This window comes from Plutella xylostella, chromosome 21 (assembly GCF_932276165.1).
Source record: "Plutella xylostella chromosome 21, ilPluXylo3.1, whole genome shotgun sequence".
NCBI classification, from domain to species: domain Eukaryota; kingdom Metazoa; phylum Arthropoda; class Insecta; order Lepidoptera; family Plutellidae; genus Plutella; species Plutella xylostella.
In genome coordinates, this window is record NC_064001.1 from 8594990 (window position 1) to 8616568 (window position 21579).

At 37.8% G+C, this 21579-nt stretch overlaps 4 protein-coding genes across 5 annotated transcripts in view; 2 read left to right on the forward strand and 2 right to left on the reverse strand.

Moving 5' to 3' along the window:
- Positions 1 to 190: 190 nt before the first annotated feature.
- LOC105385407 (putative elongator complex protein 1) lies at positions 191 to 5839 on the forward strand. Its single transcript, XM_011555783.3, has 8 exons — positions 191 to 615; positions 929 to 1151; positions 1322 to 3788; positions 3891 to 4057; positions 4257 to 4482; positions 4782 to 4986; positions 5217 to 5367; positions 5711 to 5839. Exons 1-8 carry the CDS (start codon positions 283 to 285, stop codon positions 5773 to 5775), a joined length of 3837 nt encoding a protein of 1278 aa, XP_011554085.3. The 5' UTR covers positions 191 to 282; the 3' UTR covers positions 5776 to 5839.
- LOC105385408 (leucine-rich repeat protein soc-2 homolog) lies at positions 5831 to 8496 on the reverse strand. The gene is made up of 4 exons (XM_011555784.3): positions 7290 to 8496; positions 6922 to 7013; positions 6550 to 6704; positions 5831 to 6309 (listed from the first exon to the last, which is right to left on the reverse strand). Exons 1-4 carry the CDS (start codon positions 7858 to 7860, stop codon positions 5880 to 5882), a joined length of 1248 nt encoding a protein of 415 aa, XP_011554086.3. The 5' UTR covers positions 7861 to 8496; the 3' UTR covers positions 5831 to 5879.
- LOC105385409 (G kinase-anchoring protein 1) lies at positions 8171 to 11846 on the forward strand. The gene is made up of 7 exons (XM_011555787.3): positions 8171 to 8270; positions 8502 to 8691; positions 9148 to 9270; positions 9515 to 9692; positions 9800 to 10105; positions 10659 to 10801; positions 11282 to 11846. Exons 2-7 carry the CDS (start codon positions 8518 to 8520, stop codon positions 11315 to 11317), a joined length of 960 nt encoding a protein of 319 aa, XP_011554089.1. The 5' UTR covers positions 8171 to 8270; positions 8502 to 8517; the 3' UTR covers positions 11318 to 11846.
- A 2572-nt stretch (positions 11847 to 14418) lies between these two features.
- LOC105385429 (A disintegrin and metalloproteinase with thrombospondin motifs 7) overlaps positions 14419 to 21579 on the reverse strand; it is a 92378-nt gene continuing 85217 nt past the window's right edge. For both annotated transcript variants that reach the window (XM_048628605.1, XM_048628606.1), the window contains exons 10-19: positions 20586 to 20820; positions 19965 to 20152; positions 19478 to 19593; positions 18421 to 18537; positions 17558 to 17706; positions 17071 to 17186; positions 16725 to 16839; positions 15981 to 16155; positions 15396 to 15547; positions 14419 to 15095 (exon numbers count right to left, since the gene is read on the reverse strand). In XM_048628605.1, coding sequence (XP_048484562.1) covers positions 14961 to 15095; positions 15396 to 15547; positions 15981 to 16155; positions 16725 to 16839; positions 17071 to 17186; positions 17558 to 17706; positions 18421 to 18537; positions 19478 to 19593; positions 19965 to 20152; positions 20586 to 20820 — 1498 coding nt within the window. In that variant the 3' untranslated portion in view covers positions 14419 to 14960. The remainder of the gene's footprint in view (positions 15096 to 15395; positions 15548 to 15980; positions 16156 to 16724; positions 16840 to 17070; positions 17187 to 17557; positions 17707 to 18420; positions 18538 to 19477; positions 19594 to 19964; positions 20153 to 20585; positions 20821 to 21579) is intronic.

Below are 21579 nucleotides of genomic sequence, written 5' to 3' on the forward strand. Positions count from 1 at the left end.
AATGTAATAAGGGTCTTGGGCACGCTCTGTCCCAAAAGACCGTGCACACTATCAGTTGCGGCTGTCAGCCGCGTCCGCTAATGTGTGCGCCTTGAGCGTTGTTGAATTTTTTCGGACATAGCCCATTCTACAATAATAATCTGTGCTCTTTCCGTCATGTGGCTAAAATGGCAGTTGACATTAACAGCACACTTCACACTGACAGTTAAATGAAATGTTAAATTTTGTTTGTATTTGATAATTTTTTTGAAATATTAAACGTGGTTCCTGGTTTCTTTAACAATGAGGAACCTAGCAATATTTCAAACAAAAGTGACTAGATTTCAAGGAAGCCATGAAGAAAACTTCTTGGTGTGCCGCGGCAATAATTCGCGAACCGTCACGACCAGCGTAATTTCACATAACCTCTCTGTTAGTAACTTCGATGAGAATGGTGTGTTTAACTGGAGCAAGGATCTTTCCGAGTTGGTTTCCTCGGACAATAGTCCAGTGAACGTGACATATTTATCGCTGTCGGCGGGATGGTGCGCGGGCTTTGGCAATGGCGAGTTGTTTTATGTCAGTGAAGATGGTAGCAGCTGTGACTTAGTTGGTGCCTGTGAGGATGGCTTACTGGTGAGTAATATAGTATATTTCCGACTCTTCACAGCTGAGTATAACTATAAAAAGCATTTGCCAAGTCCAAAAAAGTTCATAATTTAAGTACCTAACTTAGTGTGAGGTGACCATTATCATGGCCACTGGGCCAGTGACTTTAGATGAGTTGTTTGTAGGTAAGGTGAGGACAGAGTATCTCTTTTGGAGATGCCTTTGTGCAGCAGTGGATTACTATTCTGTGATATTGAAGAATTATCAATAACTTGGTATTTGAAATAAATTATATTAATAAATCTGCAAATCTAACTATTTATTTTATTAAAATTTTCAGGCAATGGAATGGAGTCCAGATCAAGAGCTTCTAGTATTGGTGACAAAATCATTTAACACAATTCTGATGTCTTGTACCTATGATCCAATCAATGAAGTGAATCTACTTGACCAAGGATTTGGGGAAAAACAATTTATAACTGTAGGCTGGGGAAAGAAGGAAACACAGTTCCATGGATCCGAGGGGAAACAGGCTGCCAAAGCTAAAACTGAAGTTAATGCTGGTAAGAACTTTGTTTTAGACACTACACTTAGACATAAACATGTTTAGTTACCCAAAAGCTTGATCAATTTTCTTCTGTTGAAATGAATTCAACAAAAAAAATTTAGTAAATAATATGAAAATTGAGTCTGTTTCAAACACACAGTAAATTAATTATAATACATTTTACAGATCCCAATGCAGCTGACGAAATTGTAAAGATCACCTGGCGAGGAGACGGCCAATTATATGCTGTGGGATTCACTCAGGATGGTCTACGAAGGTTTAAAGTATTTGACAGAGAGGGACAGCTACAGTACACAAGTGAGAAACAACCCGGACTCCAGTCACAGCTCTGTTGGAGGCCCAGCGGTAATGTAATCACCACAACACAAAAGTTCCCTGATAAGTATGACATTTCTTTCTTTGAAAAGAATGGTTTGAAGCATGGAGGATTCACACTACCAATCAGTAACACTACTGAAGTAGAGGATATTACTTGGAATTCTGACTCAGAGATCTTGGCCATACAATGCTTTGACACAACAGATAATACACAGAGAATAATGCTGTACACAACTGGCAATTATCACTGGTACTTGAAACAAGTGCTGACATTCAACCCTGGGCAAAAAGTGTCCAAGATTATTTGGGATAATGACTTTGATGTGAATCATAATAAAACCTTGCATGTGTACCTTACATCTGGAGAACACTACTCATATTCTTGGATGTGGACCATTGATCACAGTGTTGGAACCAGTATTGATGACAATGCAGTTGTAGCAGTCATAGATGGAAACAAAATACTTGTAACTGGCTTCAGACAAACAGTTGTGCCTCCACCAATGGCAGCCTTTGAAATTGAATTAGACACTTTTGTCAATTCAATACATTTTGCGCCAAAACTGGGAGATACAGATCCTAATAGTTTTTTTGCCTGTACATGTGACAATAAGCTGGTATTTTACCAGCTGACTAATAAATTTCCCCTGCAATATAAAGTGAGCAAAACTATTGCAATAGACAAGTACAATTTTCCATTCCAAAAATATAGTTGGTTTTGGATGGCAGATGATACTGTTATGTGTGCAAGCTTAGACTATGCAGAAGATTTTACAAACAAACATAATTTGATAGAGTTTAAACTCTCGGACAGTCTTACTGTAACTAATACACAGGACTACTCTGCTGTTTCAATCACAGGAATACAATCGCATCCAACTGATAAGAAAGTTGTTTATGTTAATACAGATTCAAATGAAGTATTTACATACGTTTGTGGATTAGAAAAAAACTGTAATGAAATAGGAATTCAGTTATCCAATGAATTGTGTCCAAAATTCTCAGTGCTTGCTGTAGATGATGACCTACAATTTATTGGCCTTTCACTCAAAGGTAACCTGTACATAAATGACACAAAAGTCTTGAGCAATATCAGCTCATACTTTGTTCATAGCCATTTCCTTTTACTGACTACAACTCTGAAACACTTGCTACTTTGTGTTGAATTAAGTAAAGATGGTTTGGACGCTCTCAAGGACTATCAGAAAAATGATTCGCCTAAAGTATACAAAAGGAAAATTGAAACAGGAGCTAAATTAGTGATTGCAGTAGCACAAGACACGAGAACCGTTTTCCAATTACCTAGAGGTAATCTAGAAGCGATACAACCACGTCCGCTGTCTTTGAAGATCATTGGTGACTATTTGAGTGATTTGAAATACTTTGAAGCTTTTGACCTAATGAGGAAGCAAAGGATAAACTTGAATCTGATTTACGACCATGACCCTGAGAAATTCCTGAATAACATTCATGTATTCTTAAACAGCATAAAGAATAATTCTTGGTTGAGCCTCTTCTTATCAGACTTGGAAAATCTTGATGTAACCAAAACCATGTATGCTACTAGTTACAATAACGGCAAAACTACAAACGGATCTGATACCAAAATTCAAAGAATTTGTGATATTATTAGAACACATCTAGAAAACATACAAGATAAAGAGAACAAAATATTACCACTGATTACAACCTACGTTAAGAAAAACACTGTGGTAGATTTGGAGAATGCATTGTCAGTTGTAAAAAAGCTGAAGGAACAAGAATCAGCTGGTTCTAAACTACCAGTGGGTTCAGATGAAGCGCTCAAGTACCTACTATACATGGTTGATGTTAGTAATCTGTTTGACATTGCTCTCGGAATGTATGACTTCGACTTGGTGTTGTTAGTAGCCAACAAGTCTCAGAAAGACCCAAAAGAGTATATACCTATGCTTAACGAGCTTAATGAAATGGAAGAAAATTATAAAAGGTTTACTATTAATAAACGACTCAAGCGATTCGATAGAGCAGTAGATTGCTTAGCCGCCTGTGGACCAGACAAACACGAAGAATTAAGAAGTTTTGTAAAGTATCATAGCTTGTACAGAAAATGCTTAGAACTTTTCAAGCCAGAGGATGAGATATACAAGCAAGTGTCTGATGATTATGGATTATTCTTAAAACTAGAAAAACAATATACGGAAGCTGGCATAATTTATAGAAGATCGAAAAACTATGAGAAAGCAATTGAATGTTTCAAAGAAGATTTAGAATGGGAATTGGCAATCGAATTGACTGAAGACTGGCCTAAAGAACAGCGACTACAGTTGTGTCGGTATGTAATGTATATTTTTTGAGAAAGATAATCTTAAATATTGATTGATGACCCTATTAAAAACATCCATGAGTATATGCTAATAATTTCCTTTTATTTCAGTGAACTTTTTGAAGGATTGAAGGATAACAATAGAAGTCAAGAAGCACTAACTGTGCTAGAGCGATACACTGACGACCCTGAAGATACAATAAAACATGCAGTAACGTTTGGTTGTTACAAGACCGCTCTAAGGCTATGCTCTCAATTCGGAAAAGATAATTTGAAAAGTATGTATTTACTTTAGTATAGTTTATAAAATATATAAGTAAGCCTTTCTTCCTTCTATTTCTTAGCTTCTTAATTTGTTTCGAGGTTGTTAGCCTAAATTATTTTTAATTTTGATGACCATATTTTAGGCTCTTTATTCAACTTACCTATAGTATGTACTTACACGGTAACTTTAAACGGTAATTTAAACCATTTCAGACGAACTAATACTACCGGCAATAATGGCTGAATTCAACAATACGCAACAACAAATAGAATCCTACAAGACAACTTTTATAAAGCAAAGGGACAGGCTCCAAGTGGTTCGGGAGACAAAGAAACAAACGCCTTTCGAAGATTACGATGCCTCATACGCGAATAAGGACAGTGATTTGTATTCTGATGCGGGAAGCACTTTAGCATCGACTACATCTAGGAGTTCTAGGTAATTGCAGTTCCAAATGTTTATTAGATCTAGACAGTGGGTTTTATCAAATAGGTATTGTTATGATGATAATTTAGTTAAAATATACATTACATTAGCTAGTCAGTTCCTTCACAATAACTCGCTTGAAAATATAATAGAAAAGTAACAACAATCTCATCGTTTTTACAGTAATAAACAGCAAAACATACGACACATATTTTAACTGTACCTATACTTAGATGACATCACTATAATTTATTCTCATCTCACCAGTATTTGACATGCAGCATATAATATTGAATGAAATTGCATTTCAGTCGCACATTCCGATCCAGTAAGAACCGAAGGAAGCACGAAAGAAAAGTAGCCTCTTGCAAGGAAGGATCTCAGTATGAAGACGTGGGCTTGGTGATAGCTCTCCACAATCTGGTGAAATCTGCCTTCGACTTGAGACTTCAAGTGAGGGAGCTCTGCCTAGCACTCAGCTGTTTCGAGTGTGACAAGGAAACTTTTGTATTGCAGGTTAGTTTTTCAAAGTCTACTTTGAAATTCGAGACATAATCTTACCATCGTTTGCATTTGTATGCACCTTATATCATTACTTGCCTGTTAGCCAGTAGCTGCTCGAGACTAACAAATATTCTGCCTATAGTAATAGATATTCTTACACATCTCCTATTCCAGCCTCACCAATGATAACCAGATCTAGTTCAAACCCTGTATTTTTACATTTTCCACTTTTTATTTTCCAGAGAAGCTTGCAGAACCTCCTGAAAGACATGAAGGATAGTTTCAAGGACATATGGACGAGTGATCTGGTGCTGGAGGCCACGAATGCCGAGATAGCGGCGCGGAATGTTCCAGAGGGCTTCAGTGTTACGCCTCAAGGAATTGCTTCACTTGGTAAGAAACATTCTTAATTTTTTCCAACTGCTGTCGAAAAACTCTTCTTTTGATTATCCAACCATCGCGATTCAAAGCATTTCATTCTGGCAGATATTTGATATATAATAGTACATAGTTTATAGAATATTGCGTTTCGAATGTCCATAAATGGCCATGAAATAGAAAATAAACTTTAGGTACTTAGTACATATAAGAAACTACGGAAAACACCATGAAAAAAGAAACGTTTCTAAATGGTTATCTCATCTTCATTTTTATATTTTATATCAATATCGTAGTATGGAATTGAAAAGCTAATATGCGAAAGTAGTTAGATTATAATGCATTTTTTTTCTTTCAGATGCTCATCTCAGAATAGCGCCGGTGATCCCGGACGTCAAATGGGAATTGAAGGGCTTCAATTAATTTACTTATAAGAGCAATGTATATCGCAATAAATTTTATAAAATAAAGGTTTTATGTACATAAATAGCAGTCTTTATTTCATTTAACATATCACAAAACACACACTATACACCTTTAATAATTTTCGAATAACACTTCTGTGAGCAAAGGTAACATTCGAAGCTAACAGTGCTATTCCTATTGTTATCAAACACAACCATCCTAAAATAGTCTTTCAATTCAAATGACTTCCTTATAGATAAAATATCATTCACGACCGGGGCCCCACAAACGCACATATTCGCATTATCTAGAAACTCTACTAGAGTCCATGGGATTATATTTGGAGCATAGTAAAGTTTGTTTTTCAAAACCACTTTTGAAGAGACATGCACAAGGCTGTTAACGTAAAAGTCCCATGGGGAATGTTTGATGGCAGTTGGTATTTGTTCCTGATGATGAAAGTTGTTTGTGGAGAGGTCCAGGGATTCCAGTCTGCACTGGAGCAGGCTGCATGGAAGAGTTTCCAGCTCATTCCGAGATATTGTTAGGTATCTGAAATTATACAGTTAATGGGTTTGAGCTTCATCTTCTTCAAATATTTTGTATTGTAACCAAGATAATAGACAAACAATATAATTACTTTATGCCAGTAGAGACAAAAGAATTTAAGAATAACTAATTATGCAAGAAGGGAATTCATTTTGATCTAATGTTCCTTTTCTTTGCTATATAATCTGTCTGTACAACATGTTATACTTTGTGTATAAGCATTTTTTTTAATTACTTATTTACCTCAATGTATTTAAGCGACCCAGTGTAGCTGGCAGCTTTTTCAAAACATTATTATCCAGTTTCAGAGTTACTAATTTCTGTAGCTTCCATATAGCTTTTGGAAGGTGTCCTAATTTGTTTCCACTTATATCAAGCAGTTTCAGTGTCTTTGTTATCTGGAAAATAGAAGTTAGAACTATGTGATTAGTAATGAAGTGTTGAAGATTTTTTTCAAGCAGCCAAAACTAAATGTAGAGCTATTAAAAGTTAGTTAAATTAAGTATGACTGACTTAAGTAAAAACCCTTACCTATGTGCAAATATGGATTTGAATTAAAATTCTGTAATAACACAGCTCATGCAGTTCCAGCTAATAACTAAAATTTATATTTACCTGTGGACCCAACAGCCACTTCCAATCAACTTCTCCTTTGTTTCCAATTTGGTTGTTTGCCAAATACAATTCAGATAATCTGGGCATCCGGCCTGAAAGTAAGATAAGTAAACAAAATTAGGAATTATTTTAATAATCTAATTGATCATGCTCAGGTAAATGAAGCTGGACGGAGGCATATAAACAATAAACATAAAGACACCTCGACAGTGTTGTGTTGCTCTAGGGGCCTATGTGCAGAAGTAGACAATTGTGAGCTGGTGATGATGATATGCAGCACCAGAACTCAGACTTTCACCATTTATTATAAAATTAATTTCACCAAGCCTGGCTAACATGTTTCATATTTACAATCATGTGATTCTTACCAAATTCTGGAGGTATTTTCTCTATCTCATTGTTGCTGAGATCCAACACAACTAGCTGTCGCAGCAGCAGTATATCTCTCCTGAAGTTGCACAGCTTCAGATCACTCAGGTAGAGAGACTCCAGGGTCCGTGGGAGGCCCTTAGCGGGGAACTCACTCCGGTCTCGGACCACCAGTTTCGTCGGCGCCACATCTTTACCCGTCACGCTGATGTTCGACAAATTCGTTAGCTGCAAACCCTTTGTGTCTCCCGTGATACAAGACTTCAGTAACCTCATAAAACATTTCAACTGTATCACTTCACACTTGATACACAAGTCATGCGTTGGATCCTCGAAGCGGATAGTCGCTTTACCTTCATTCAAACACTTCACGAACACTTGCTTTATGCTTTTAACTTTGTATTTGAGCCCTGACTTGTTTACCGTTGAGAAGTGTATGATGAAATAGTCGGTCGCACATTTCGGTTCCTTTCCAAGAGCTAACGTGGATTTTAAGTACTTCCCACTGGATCGTATGTTTAAAGCTGTGTGTTGCCTATTCACTACTTCAACTAAACATTGCAATTTCATTGTTTTAAAATAAAATAAGAAATTTGTTTACGCTTTACGGACTACGGTTATACTTATAAGTTAGTTGCGCGCCAAAATAACGTAACAGCTGTTTTTGACAACTTCAGTCCATCGAGCTCGGGCCCGTTCATTGCCATTGAAAAACCACGCTAATGACATCATCATACCGATACTTCTTTGCCAGGCTGTTTTACTGTACTTACTACTTGCCTCTAAATGAGGCACTGGTAGTAGACACAGAATAGTCCGGCATTGATTGATTGCTGTCATTCAATTGAGTTTCCGGTTGCCATATTAGATTATCATTCGTTCATCAGTGTTTTCAAGTTTTCTACCGCTATCGTAAACGCAAACAAAAATAAAGGTTTTCGTGCTGTAAGAACTGAAACAACTCATAATAACAAGTTCCTGTTAGTATCTAAATTATTCCAATTATATTTTAGGTAGTTTGGCTGTATTATATCAACCAAAAGAAACAATTACTATCGTAACATACGGAACATTGCATTTTGTTTCCGATTAGTTTCTGATTATATTCTAACGAATTTCTTTTGTTCCGTCGCCCCTAAATTAATCGGATTCATCAAAGAATATGCATTATTTACTTACACAAAGTAATTTATCTACAGGTGATTTTACAGTTACAAAGTATCGAAAATGGCTGCTCTTGTGGTTCAGTCGAGGTTTGCCGGCTTGGTGATCGAGGATGACATTGAAGATCAGCCGCCGCAGGCCCAGAAATCTAAGAAAGCCAAGCCCAAAGCCGCCGCCGGCGCCTCCAAGAAGCCGGAAGCTAATGCTAAAAAGGCCAACACCGGCAATAAAGCTCCGGTAAGTTTACTCCTGTGTATGTAAACACTTCTTTTGTTGCCTTTTCTTATGAAAAAGTGCACATACATAAAAATGAAAATTTTGTTGCCTTCCCTCAAAACATAACACTTCGGACTTACATGAAATGCAAATGTGAATATTTCAAATGTAAAACTGTACAAAAGGCTATAGGTAGCCCTACAAACATAATTATGATTGAGGTAAAATGAGTGTGAGCCTTAACATAGGCATACAAGAGCTTGTGGGACTCTAACAAGGATCACTACCTACTATCTACCCTCTGGATTCTCTGATGGTCATTATTTGTTCATGCCTGAAGAGTGAACTGTGTTCTAGCTGGTCAACTACTTTGCAAACTCTACTTTAGACAAAGCTGAAGTGCTGTCATCAGGCAATTATTATCAGCAAGATACCATTTAACAATTTTTTTATTATCAATCATTTATTTATTTGTAGACTGCTGGTGCAAGCAAGAAGAAGAAGGGTAAGGGAAACCAGAAGCCCGCCGAGCAGTGGGAGCAGTGGAGACAGAAGGATGAACAACTGGTGGATGGTCACTACGAGGATGAACTGCAACAGGTGAGATATCTTTAGACCACCCACTAAACTTCTACTCTTTATTAGTCTCTAGACACTCTCAACACACCTCTGACCACCCATTTCACATGAGACTTAAATAATTTCATGTCATATTTGAAAGGTTTTCAACCTGATCGGCATATTTGTTTAGGACATTATTTTTTTTTTTAATATGATTTTGCAAACATGCGATCAGTACGTGTACTATGAGCAGTTGTGTTGAGAGAGTTATTTAAATTTCTAGGCTATACTGCTCTCCAAGCTTGATTTTGAGCAGAAGAAAGAAGTTTACAAGTTGTTTAAGAAGGAGGCTGAAACTCAGAAGAAAGATCAAGATAAGGCCGGCAACAAGAAGCAGAAGAAGAAGAATGTCATGAGTTTGGACCAGTTCAATGACATGGTGTCCGGAGAAGAGCCTAAAAGTGAGTCATTTTATTTAGATTAATAATTCAGATGAGTAAAGGTGCAGGCTGTAAAGAAAGTTGTATGTAATTAAAGAGTTTTAATCAAGAAATTGTTAATCTTTCAGTAAACCATGTGAATGAAAAGGACCCCACGGACACACCAAAATCTCCCGACAAAGACACAGAATTCTTTGAGAGAGTCAAGGATGAGACTAAGAATGAACTTTTGAAAGACAAAATTAATGACAGAGTGAGGAATTGCAAACCCCTGTCCAATGAAATAATCACAAGGGTACAATATGCTGAGGCCTTGGAGAAAAAAGACAAAGAAATAGCTGATCTGCATGAAGAAATTACCGTGCTGAAAACAGAACTTTTTACAGTTAAATCTAGGAATAAAAAACTCTGCAACATCTTAGGGCAAGGAGAAAGTAAGTTATACCTTCATATTTGTAATTTATATGTAGAGTTATTTATGCACTTACTGATTAACATGAGAACAAAGATAACAATTTATGTTAATATGTAATACCGGTAACTACCATTATGATTTAAATTTATGTTCAAAGTAGAATAGAAGGAAGATTCTTTGTAATGATTAACATTTAAGAGACTGGTGTAAGTTCAGCTCATACTTCTCAAAAACTGTGTCAGTTTATTGCACTACCCATCACTTTCTCCACAACGCTTTAGGTTTACTGGATGCTCATTTCATTCCTCTTCTACAACTTCACCATCTGGTTCCAGTGAAAGACATATGTCCCAGTAGGGTCCCTGTTCCGTAATTTCACCAATCTGCCTCCGCAATGGGGAGAAAAACTAAAAGCTAATTACAGATGGCGCCTTAGGCGACTGTGCCTAATTCCCCAGCTCTAATTGGTTGGTTCAGTCGCCATTTTTTCTCCCCCGTAATGTAATAGGTCAGAACCAAAAAGGCACACTGGTGCTGCCAAAGTTTCACTTGGTTTTCTTCCTCAATTCCAGTGAAAGACAAGGCGGAGGTGCTGATCGAGGTGGAGCGGCTGCGCGCAGTGCAAGGCGAGCTGACGGCCGAGCTGGCCGCGCTGCACACGGAGCTCGAGAAGTCGCGCTCCAAGAACGGAGACCACAGGAGCAAGGATAATAAGGTGGGTGGAGCGATTTTAGAACGGCTGCGAAAGTCCCTCTTAACGTCATGAAAAGGAAATGTCCTGCGCTGCTGCATTAAATGTCCTGCGACCGCTACACGGGTTCGTTATCGACGTCGATAAACACTTTTAATGTGCGTTCCACCAATCACAGCGCCGTATTTATGGCGAATAGAATATAGTGACTATCTATGTCGATAACGAACCCGTGTAACGGCAGCTTATTGCGTGACAGCTCTCGGCAACTTCGTACTCAGTAGCCCACATGGTGCGTATGACGATTAGCACGTTATGGTTAGACGTTCAATGCTGTGCATTTGTTTTATAAAAATATAATATTATCCATCCATTTAGCTATTGAATTACAGTTCTAATGTAATATTTCGCTACCGAAAAGACTTCTTACGCAAGCTAAGCAACTGAAAATAGTACATGAACTTTATATAACACTAACTATTGCATGTTTCATATTAATTACAGAAGAAAAAAGGCGCTAATGGTGAAAAAGAAAAGTAGTTTAGAACCTAAATAAGAATTAGCAGTTACAAGTAAGTTTAAGTTCATTAATTTTATATTTTTTTATTTTTATTCTATGAAGAAGAATTACTAAACGTGCGTTAACGCAATGAAAAGGTAAACTACCTATGTATACTTATTGTCGTCTCTATGTGATATATTTTTTATGTTCATTTGTGATGGAACTGTGAATGCGTTTTTGCAAACGCAAGGGGTTTAATTTAGATTTAAATCGGTCTATTTTAGCATGAATATATTGGACAAGATACATGGTGTCTGAGTATTTGGCCATTGCAGAAACAAACTGCATTTTAAATACATTTGGTGTCTATTGTGTAATGGTGATTAATTATAGTGATGTTGTGTAATTAAAATTAATGGCAGTATTATGTGAATCTCAAATTTTTGGCCCTTTTTGGTTTTATAAATTGGTCTCATTATTTTCTATGTGTCGAAGGAACTAGCATTTATATTGTCTAAGTCATACTTGTGCAATTTAAGAAAAACAATATATAACTTTAAATACCTATTTATGCATTTACTTTCAGTCCAGGATAACGTTTAGTACTTATAACAATCGAAATATTAGTTTGCTAAGAAAATTCCCACCTAGGTACATACATTCATAAAATATATATACTATAATGGGTGAGTATATGTGTTATTTGATAAGGTAAAATAAAACAGTATTTTTAAACAATGCACGATTTTATTGCCATATCGAATTTCATACACAATTTTATGCATAGTCACAATATTATACGAAGATTAAATATTTTTATACATATAAGCGAGGATAGAACTTAAAATTGTGTATCAATTGATTGACCCTATCTATCTGATGAGTCTTAGAACGGATTCATCAGTGAAGTTTATTTTACAAAATATTATTTTATAATATAAAAATAGGCATAAAAAATAATTTAAAATTATGCGTAATCACTTGTAGAACTATCAGAATCTTCAAATATATAAATTAAAACCAAACTTTGTTCCGGTTTCCCTCATTTTGAAAGTTGAGTGAGTAAAAAGAAAGTATATTTTTAAGTTTTCTACAGTAATATGTACGACAAATTTAATACCACGCTACAATACCACTAAATCTAATACTACATTGTTAGGTTTTGTCTAGCACTTGCTTTCTGAAGATTAAACAGTCAGAAATACAGAATTTATCGCACTATTTCATACCAAATGCAGATAATTAAAAGCAGGCTTAAACATAATTACGTTAGCCTATGGTCAGAACTGAGAACGTTATGTTAAACCATTCTTATTATACAAAGTGCTTCATTTTAACATACCATTGACTAGCTGATTTAATTGCAGTAAATAATAGTCTATACGTATTTAATGTTGATACAAATTTATACCTATTGGATAATAAATAGGATCTTTATTAAAGATCTTGTGTGTGCTCGAAATACAATTTATGTATAATTAAAAATGAGTTGTATATAAAAATGTTACGTAACTCTAGTGTGAATATTTTAAATTACTTACATAATACATGTCATATTGGCAGTAGTAATTATGGCAACGCGAATTTGAATTCTAAACATATTTTTGGTCCAAATTTTATTAGTACTTACAACGTAACTGCAGAGTTGCACATTTTCCAATAATTACATACACCGTACAGTAAAGTTAAAGTTAGATATTTGTGTTAAAAGCTAAGCGGGAACTACAGATACTAGGCATTACTTAATTATATGGCAGTATGTGGTAATAAAGAGCATTGAATTATGTATTTTGCGAGATTCGCGTATCACCACCGATTTACAATCGCCATGGACCAATGTTATGGTACTTTACTGGCAACCAACAAACTTATAACCATGGAAGTAATAATACAACAGGAATGCGCACTCACCAAAATGATGCAAACAAAAATAGACCTAACGAATTCACCTTAAGATTTATATTTGAAGTGAAAGAGGCCGCGAGCCGATAGAGAGGGTTACCACAGAGCCCTTCCTCTCTTTCTAACAATTGCCAGGATTTAGTTGTGTAATCTTTAGTAGATTTTGTACGAAGAGAGCTATGCAAAAAAATTATTAAATTAACTCATAGACTACTGTATATCATATCATTTTCAAAAACAAATTTATAATAAATCATTATAAACATGTAATTTTAATGAAATATTTGGTATTTGATTGAATAATAATTTCATAAAAAATATTGGTAGTTTTTCTAAATACTTTACGACAAGACCGAAGTTGTCAAGATGACGGATGACGTTTATACTGTTGTGAGAGACGTTATGGTTAGGGTGACCATTCATTCGTACTTTTGAATCACTTTCCATTAATTAGGACCTGTTTCATTCAACTTTTTGTTTTATTTTATACCTAAGTATCATTAGGTATTATTGTGGCTGTTATCTTATAAGGCTGGTAAAGAGTTATGAGCTGTTGATTTTTTTGGTGATAGATATGAGTATTATAAGATAATTTATCAAGCTTAAAACCGGCGGAAGCACTTAGGGTGAGATATTTTTTTTGAAATCTTATGATTTTCATCAACTAGACTATGTAAACGGAACACCCACAGAGTAAACACGTTTTAGGAACATAGTTGCGTTTAATGTTAAATACATTGTAGGTATTATACTTATTATAATAATGTGTGTTGTTTGATTTCGCTCATCTTATTATTTATGTCAATCCTAACTCTCTAATTATAACCAGTCCATCTTAGTAGAATTTGGTAAAAAGACAGATTGTTGTTGCTAGTTCAAACCTTGGGAATATCTAATTGATATGGGAAAAAAACATATCAATATTACATTGCAGTTTGCGCTGCAACAACACATCTATACAAGTTTTACCCTCACCCCATTTGTTTACTCAATTGTCATATCACCAAAATACATTCGTACCTACATTGCAATCGAATTATTCGAATAATAGTTGACTTGGAGACCATCGACACCTATTCGCGACATGATAGATTAGAAGTGATGTCTCATGAATTACCTAAAATTATGGTCACCAAAAATAAAAAGAGATGGAGGGCTCCGTGCTGACTATCTCTGTCGGCTCGTTTTTTTGGTGCAGTGCGCATTCCTGTTGTATTATTACTTCCATGCTTATAACATTCTAACAATGATTCGCATTGTCATCTGACACATCAATACCATTCCTAAAGAACCACCAGTAAATAGTGTACGTATATTGTAATGTATCTCTTTAAACCAGTAACATCTATCGATGGGTTATTTTTATTTCAAACAAACGACAATACAAAACAACACTTGCTCAATGCAGTCTCACATACATTCTTAATCGTCCGATTTCACAAAATGAGTGTCCGTATCACTTGAAATTCACTATCCGATCCACGTTCGATATAATCTTTTTGTGTTCTCCAGAGGGCTGTAGGTTTTTCTTAACCGATCGAGCAGTAAAAATCGATTTAAATTTGTATGGCGCGGAGCTAGTGCAGCTACGTACCGCTAGATGGCGACTCTCCCGCACCATATAAATTAGCGTTTACTCGCCTTCTTTTTTTCGAAGTCGGTTAAAAAATACACTCTCCATGCAGGAAGCTATAGATTCGAACGAATCGCGTAAGAAAGAGTGCTTAGTTCCTTCTATTGGTAACTTTTCCATATTGTAGGTTGATGGTTTGGTTGTCCTTAGCAAGGCGGGACGTCGGCACACTTGATGTTGGCGACTGGTCGCGTCTGTGCGTCGCATTCAGCGTCGTTGATGATCTTGTTCATACGTTTGTCTACGCAGTAAACGTTTCGTTGTTTCGTGGGCTCTTCTCCCTGGAAGGAAAAAATAGGTATGTAGTTAATAAAGTAAAATTCTATGATGGGGTGGAATTTATGTAATATATATTTATGTGTCCTTTATGTTATGGTAGCCCAATTATTTATTACACCGTAGAGTAAATAAACTATGTTTTAATACGAAGGTGGCCAGAAAGTTGTTGTCGAGGAACATAGATTTTGGAAAAAAAAATGCACAATGACCAGTCGAAATTTAGCTGTCAGTTCATCAGTGATAGTTTTTCATTATATTTAAATAAAATTCATAAAATCTAGTCATAAATCCTTGACACATACCGGCATCCGACAAGCCCTCGAGCACGCACTCCACGGCCCCACCCACCAGTAGCTGCCTCTAGTCTCCGGACACGCCGGCAGATGGCACTGCTCCATCATCGCCTCGTAGCGCGGAGGCTCCATGTGGTAGCATTGGGACTGGTCTACTACACCTGGGGATGGGAAATTGTGGTTAGTTATGTGAAGGTTTAGGGTCAAAGAGTATTGAGGCTATATATAAACTGCTGGATACAAGTCTTTCACGGAGCGCTAGGGAGCCGCCATTTTGTTTGTTAATCAAGTTTAACAAATAAAATGGCGACGAATGAACGAATCTTGTTGCACGAATGAACGAATGATAGGAGGATTTGGAGCTCGTTGCAGCAATAGACCAATAGCAGCCGAGCGGCATAGTGGCGACCAATGACGGCACTCGATATTGACCCTTTCCATCCGCACCTTCTAGGTGACCTTCAGTGACCTTGTTAGGTGTCTTCTGCACGGTCTTTTACTTGGCATGGGTTGAGTTCCATGATTTGTGGCGTAGCTTGTCTTTTGCCGGAATCCTATATAATGATATAAGAAACTAGTTCACATTCCACTCACGGTCATGCATATCGACGCACAGCAGATGCCTGGTGACCTTCCCCGTGCCGCAGGAGACTGAGCACGGCGACCAATCAGAGACCTTGTAGCGGTGCCGGCTGCGGCGCGGCTGCCGGTCCACCGTGTACTTGTACTGGACCACCGGGTTGCGGTTCTTGCCGCGGTATATGTGTTGCTGCGAGGAGAATGAAGGGTTATTTATAATGTTACGATGAAATTAGTCGGGTAGCCGGTAGTGGCTGGATGAGGATCGAGTGTTGTGGCGCTCCTGGGAGAGGCATATACAGGGTGTTGCAAAAAGGGTATACTAAGCCTATATGTCCAGTATGGCATGGTTTCGGCTTAGTATACCCTGTTGCAACACCCTGTATGTCCAGCAGTGGATGATTGTTGGTTGATGATGATGATAGGTTGACTTTTGGATCTAAAAACGTTGTTGGATTAAAAACGTATTAACTTTTCGAAAGCATGGACGTGGGTGATCATGGTGGAGGAAGGAGGGATGTTGTTGAATGAAAAGGATGTTAGTATTCTTGGCACTCAATTAATAGTTAAGAGTTCACATGGATGCCCTTGGGAGGATGCCTGCTTTATTAGTCCCCGAGGCATAAAAGTATTCTGTAGGATATATTTGTTGGATGTTTTACACAAATAACTTCAATCATAATGCTCACTGGATGCGTTACATACAGGTATTCAGGATACTAAATAAATAGTATATAATTAATTAGTGGTCGAACTTACATAAACTCTAAGGTCTTCCTTGATAGGTCCAAGTATTTTAACTTTTTCCCAATCTCTATCTCGCTCGTAGATGGCTTGTGAACCGGCCACGAAGTATTCCGTCACTGCTTGATTTCTGGAAATACCACAAAAGCTTTTAATCATTCTAAGAATAAATTGCGTTTTTTGGTACATGCCGCCATCGCTAATCTATATTTCCACCTATAATAGATGGCGCCACTAGTCATTATTGCACAAAGCTTAGTTGTCATTAATTGTTTATTTCCCTTAGCTCTCGAATAAAAGTATCAGTATCTTTATCGTAATTAGAGCCTTAAATATTTTAGTATGCAAATGCTGTTTTTACCTTGCTCCATTGATGTACAGTTTTTTCGTCTTCGCGCTTCTGATTGAGATGAAGTTTCCTGGGTTGACCTTCTCCTTGATATTGACATTTCTGGAGCCAGCCGGTATAACAGCTACCTGAGGGGCACAAAAACTATCAGGTCCTCTATTGCCAACACTACTAATTAGAAAAACAAAGGCTGTATGGACTTTAAAATGTACCTATAAGTACTTTTTACGTAAGTCCTATAACAGTTGGTTCAATATGGAGACTTGGAATCATGGCGGTTGATAAAATAATTATATTAAATTCATAGCCACAGGTATACCGATGACTGTTACTTAGTTTCATTACATTTTGGCACAATCTGTATAAAAGTATCTGCCAGATTCTAGACATCGATAGATAGCCATTGAAAGTAGTAATACATGAACACTAGCAAATAAAGAACGCATTCAGTACACTGCACAAACAAAAATTCACAAAAAACATAACCTCCAGTACTAACCTCACTAAACCCGTCCTGCTTGGTAGTCCCCTTATTATAAATCCCCTGCACGGTAGAACAAGCGGACCCGTTGCCTCCACACACGCCGCACACGTCCTCCTCAGTCTCCGAGTCCACCACCCAGTCGCAGCCCACCTTGTGGCATACACCTGTAGGGAGAAATGTGTTGGTTACTTACAAGAGGTTGGTACATATACACTCACGTGGACTGAAGAGGTTCCACCTGCCGTCACAATGTCGTTCCATATGTCACTGGAACTTTTTCATTGTTCGTGCGTGAATATATTAATGATGTTAAGGGGGAGCATGTAAGGAGCCTCTTTGAATGGTCGTGTCATCTATACCTTTGTATATCTACGTCAAGCTCAGGGCTAAACCTTTTAAGAACAAGTTGGTAGGTATAGTAAAGTGCGAATTAATCCATGCCAGTAAATAAATAAAACAATCAGTTAACAAGGTATCAACTATCAATTATTTGAATAGAGATGATGATTGAAGAGTGATTATAATCATTATTTACCCCTACCGGCGACGAATCTCATAGATTGTTATGACAACTAGTCAAAAATATTTGTACGCAAACTACATTCAACATAACATTCGCAGCTTTGTCACCAAGACTCCCCTGCAGACAGAACCCTTATTCAGCGTCACTCTACTCGTATCATTATCACTTTCACTTTATAAGGGGTCTTTACTATTATTTGGTTGGTGTTGTGTTGCTGTATCTTTGTACATATATCAGCTGTCGGACACCCATATTACATGCTCTGTTTAGTTTGGAGTTGTATAGCCGTGTGTGAGATGTCCTTACATGTTAATTTATTTATTTAAATTAAATTAAATATCTCCAAGTGACTTACCAGAAATGCACATATCTCTAGCGCCGTCGGTCTGTCGACACGGGGTGCCGTCGGCGACAAACCCGTCGTACTCCAGACGACTGTTGATGAGTGCACACATCAACTCGCACGGCTTGTCTGGAAGTGGGGTGTTGATGTTAGATGACTTGTTGAAGTCTATCTATCTATGCTGAATGTTGTATAGTGTGGAACGAAGATAGCTGACCCTTGAGTCAGACCCAGAACAGACCCAGAGTGACAAGGCTGCCTCAGAGGGATCAGGTTTCTTTCCAAGACTGTACATAAAGAGGAACGATTTGTTTGATTCTTTGTATTGAATAGGCTCTGAACCTTCTGGATAAATTTCTAACATATTTCCACCATTTAAAAGCTACATTATTCCTGAGTAGAGGAAACAATTTATCCCGAAATTCCAATTAGGGCGAAGCGATACTCGCAGGCATAGCTAATTATTAAATTATACCTAACGTAATAAATATCCTCATTTGTCTACAAATAGTAGAATCATAATTATTGATTGATAATAATTAACTGCCGGTCAAAGGGCACAGCAATAAATGTCTGTCTGAATCCATTCATTCACAACTTCAATGGCTGGTTAGTGATATTATTTTATTATGCGTGAATGTAACATATAAGATGCATGAATGAATTAACGCTAGCTACTTTAAGTGCCTCAACCATGAGATATACTACGCTACAACATTAGACTCACAATCCTTGAGCCTTTTAGTCATTGAATAAGTGGTAATTAATAGATTCACACATCATATTAAAATGCCCAGCCCTTTGACCTGTTATAATAATAAACGTGATCTTATGAGACAGTTCAAAGTGTAAAGGTGGGTACTGACCAACGTAACGAGGTGTAATGAAACATGTTACACAGCGAGCATTCGTGCAGCCAATACGTAGTGTTACAGGGAAACCAGCGAGCAAAGAGCCGCATTTAGAACACAGCGTTGCGTAACATGCTTGCTGGGAATGTTACATTACACCTCGTAACGTTGGCCAGTACCCACCTTAAAAGACTAATCATTATGATGTATTTAATTACCCTGATCGAAGTACGGCAACCACTCCTCGGACTCGTTCCTCGCGTACTTGCGGCACTGCACCTCCCTGAAGCTGGGCTCGCCGATCGGACACGGGTCTGTGTTGCAGATTTTGTATCTGTGGACGAAGATGATTTACCGTTTATTAGATACTTTTACCAACGGTGAGCAACGCTACAAGAGCTCTAGTGTTAGCCACTGACACGTTTAGAAGATGATACTAATCAGCAAACCTAGCAAGGCGCACATGACAAGAGGTGATAAAAGTTTGTCTGATTTAGGTGATAAGTATAAATTTTATGAATTAGTCAGATATACAGCGCTTTTATACATTACATGTTTCTCGCTAGTAGGAGATTTATTATTTTTTGTTTAATAACATCTTTTGTCACACCAAATCTACTGCTTCCATTTATGTACGTAGATAAATTGTTACATTAATCCATATACATTAACAGAGCCATCATAAATACGCTAGCTATAACTCACCGACTCCGCTCCCCAATGCAGTACCGCCCGTTGTTCTCTGGCGCGGGACTATCACACTCCCTCGTAGTCACTGACACCCCAGCGCCACAAGACCGCGAGCACTCGCTCCAGGGGCCCCAAGCGCCCCAGCCCCCGTGCACGGCGACTGGGCGAGGTTGCCGGTCCACGCAGCGCTGGTTTTGGCACCACTGTGGGGGGAAAACTGGGGGTCAATCTCTATTTGGTGTCATCAAATTATTGAATGGCGCTAAATATGTAATACACTGTGCTGTTACTAGTGATAATGAACTGCAGCGTTGAGGTGTAAGGCACTGTAAGGGAACAGGGCACGATTTGAGGTGGACCATTGATTCTGGACTAGGCATCGCATCATTTAAAATGAGAACGTTACCGCTGCAACGTAGAGCTTTGTGTAGCAGTTGGATGGGGAATGCGGACAGAGTGTTATGGAGATCTATGTCCATAAGCGGACGATTGGTGGCTGATGATGATGAGTAAAAAGTAGTAAAAACTCAATTGATTACAGATTCGGGAAGATCTCTTCTGTCGAATACTTGAAACCCAGCCAAGCAGAGCCAACAAGACCTACCAACCCTCCCTCCAACAGCAAAACCTCCTCACCTTATTCTCCCCACAAGTGGTCCCAGGCGCGGCCGGCCTCAACGTAGTCTTGCACGTATTATTCGAGTAGCACCACAGATGGTTGCACAGCTCGGCAGGGTCAGCACACACTGATGCGTCACTCCCAAACTGCAGGTGACACTGGGCGGCCGCGTCGAAGGTCACCCCGGCCGGGACCAGAGGGTACTCGTAGTCTTGGGATGGAGTGTCGCCGAGGCATTCGCCGGAACCCGTGCTGAAAAGTTGCGTGTTGTTAGAGAAGTGATAAGAGCACAAAATTAATGTGTATTGGCAAAGAGGTTGGTGACTTAATCGTCGTGGATTATATGCTGGCTATGGCTACAGATTGCATTTGGCTTGAGTTCTGTAGTTCTAAAAAAATGTTAATGATGTCTGTTTATGATAAGGACTAATGAATGGAACTAGTAGGCTTTAAAAGTTTAGGTACAATACTCGTAGTGTTACATGAGTCCTTATGCATTTCGGGAATGGAGAAATAGTGTTAGGATACGGCCATCATCGCCATCGGTTGATTTAAGGCACATTAACTGCCAATAGGTACTGCTGCTTCCGATCGAATTCCAATCTAAATAAACCTTGTATGGGTTGTAAACTTGTAAGGATTTTCAGATTACACTGTTCGCGTGTAATGTCTTGCGTAATACTCACTACAAAAATATAGTAACATTTGTAATTTTTGCAACGTTTCGTCTCGCCATTGAATTACAAATGCCTTATTTGTGCCATACGTAAAGGTAGTGAGTCTTTGTCAGGCGCAAGCGTCACAAATCAGCATTTGTATTATACAATATTATTGAGCATATTCAAAAAGTATACGTGCTTAGACTGCGTGAAGCTTCCTAGTTTTTAAATTACCTTATTATCTTAAAATATTTTATGAATGGGTCTCTGATAAGAATACCTATACGATACCAAGAAACAACTACAAGCCTTTGCGTGTGTTGCATAAGTTCTCACAATTTTACCTACCTTA

Coding starts and splice junctions, on each gene's coding strand:
- LOC105385409 (XM_011555787.3), top strand. CDS start 8,518: ATGGCTGCTCTTGTGGTTCAGTCGAGGTTTGCCGGCTTGGTGATCGAG. Junction 8,692..9,147: donor ACACCGGCAATAAAGCTCCG/GTAAGTTTACTC, acceptor ATTTATTTGTAG/ACTGCTGGTGCAAGCAAGAA. Junction 9,693..9,799: donor GTCCGGAGAAGAGCCTAAAA/GTGAGTCATTTT, acceptor TTAATCTTTCAG/TAAACCATGTGAATGAAAAG.
- LOC105385407 (XM_011555783.3), top strand. CDS start 283: ATGAGGAACCTAGCAATATTTCAAACAAAAGTGACTAGATTTCAAGGA. Junction 616..928: donor CCTGTGAGGATGGCTTACTG/GTGAGTAATATA, acceptor TAAAATTTTCAG/GCAATGGAATGGAGTCCAGA. Junction 4,483..4,781: donor ACTACATCTAGGAGTTCTAG/GTAATTGCAGTT, acceptor ATTGCATTTCAG/TCGCACATTCCGATCCAGTA.
- LOC105385408 (XM_011555784.3), bottom strand. CDS start 7,860: ATGAAATTGCAATGTTTAGTTGAAGTAGTGAATAGGCAACACACAGCT. Junction 7,014..7,289: donor GAAAATACCTCCAGAATTTG/GTAAGAATCACA, acceptor TCTTACTTTCAG/GCCGGATGCCCAGATTATCT. Junction 6,310..6,549: donor GGTCGCTTAAATACATTGAG/GTAAATAAGTAA, acceptor GTATAATTTCAG/ATACCTAACAATATCTCGGA.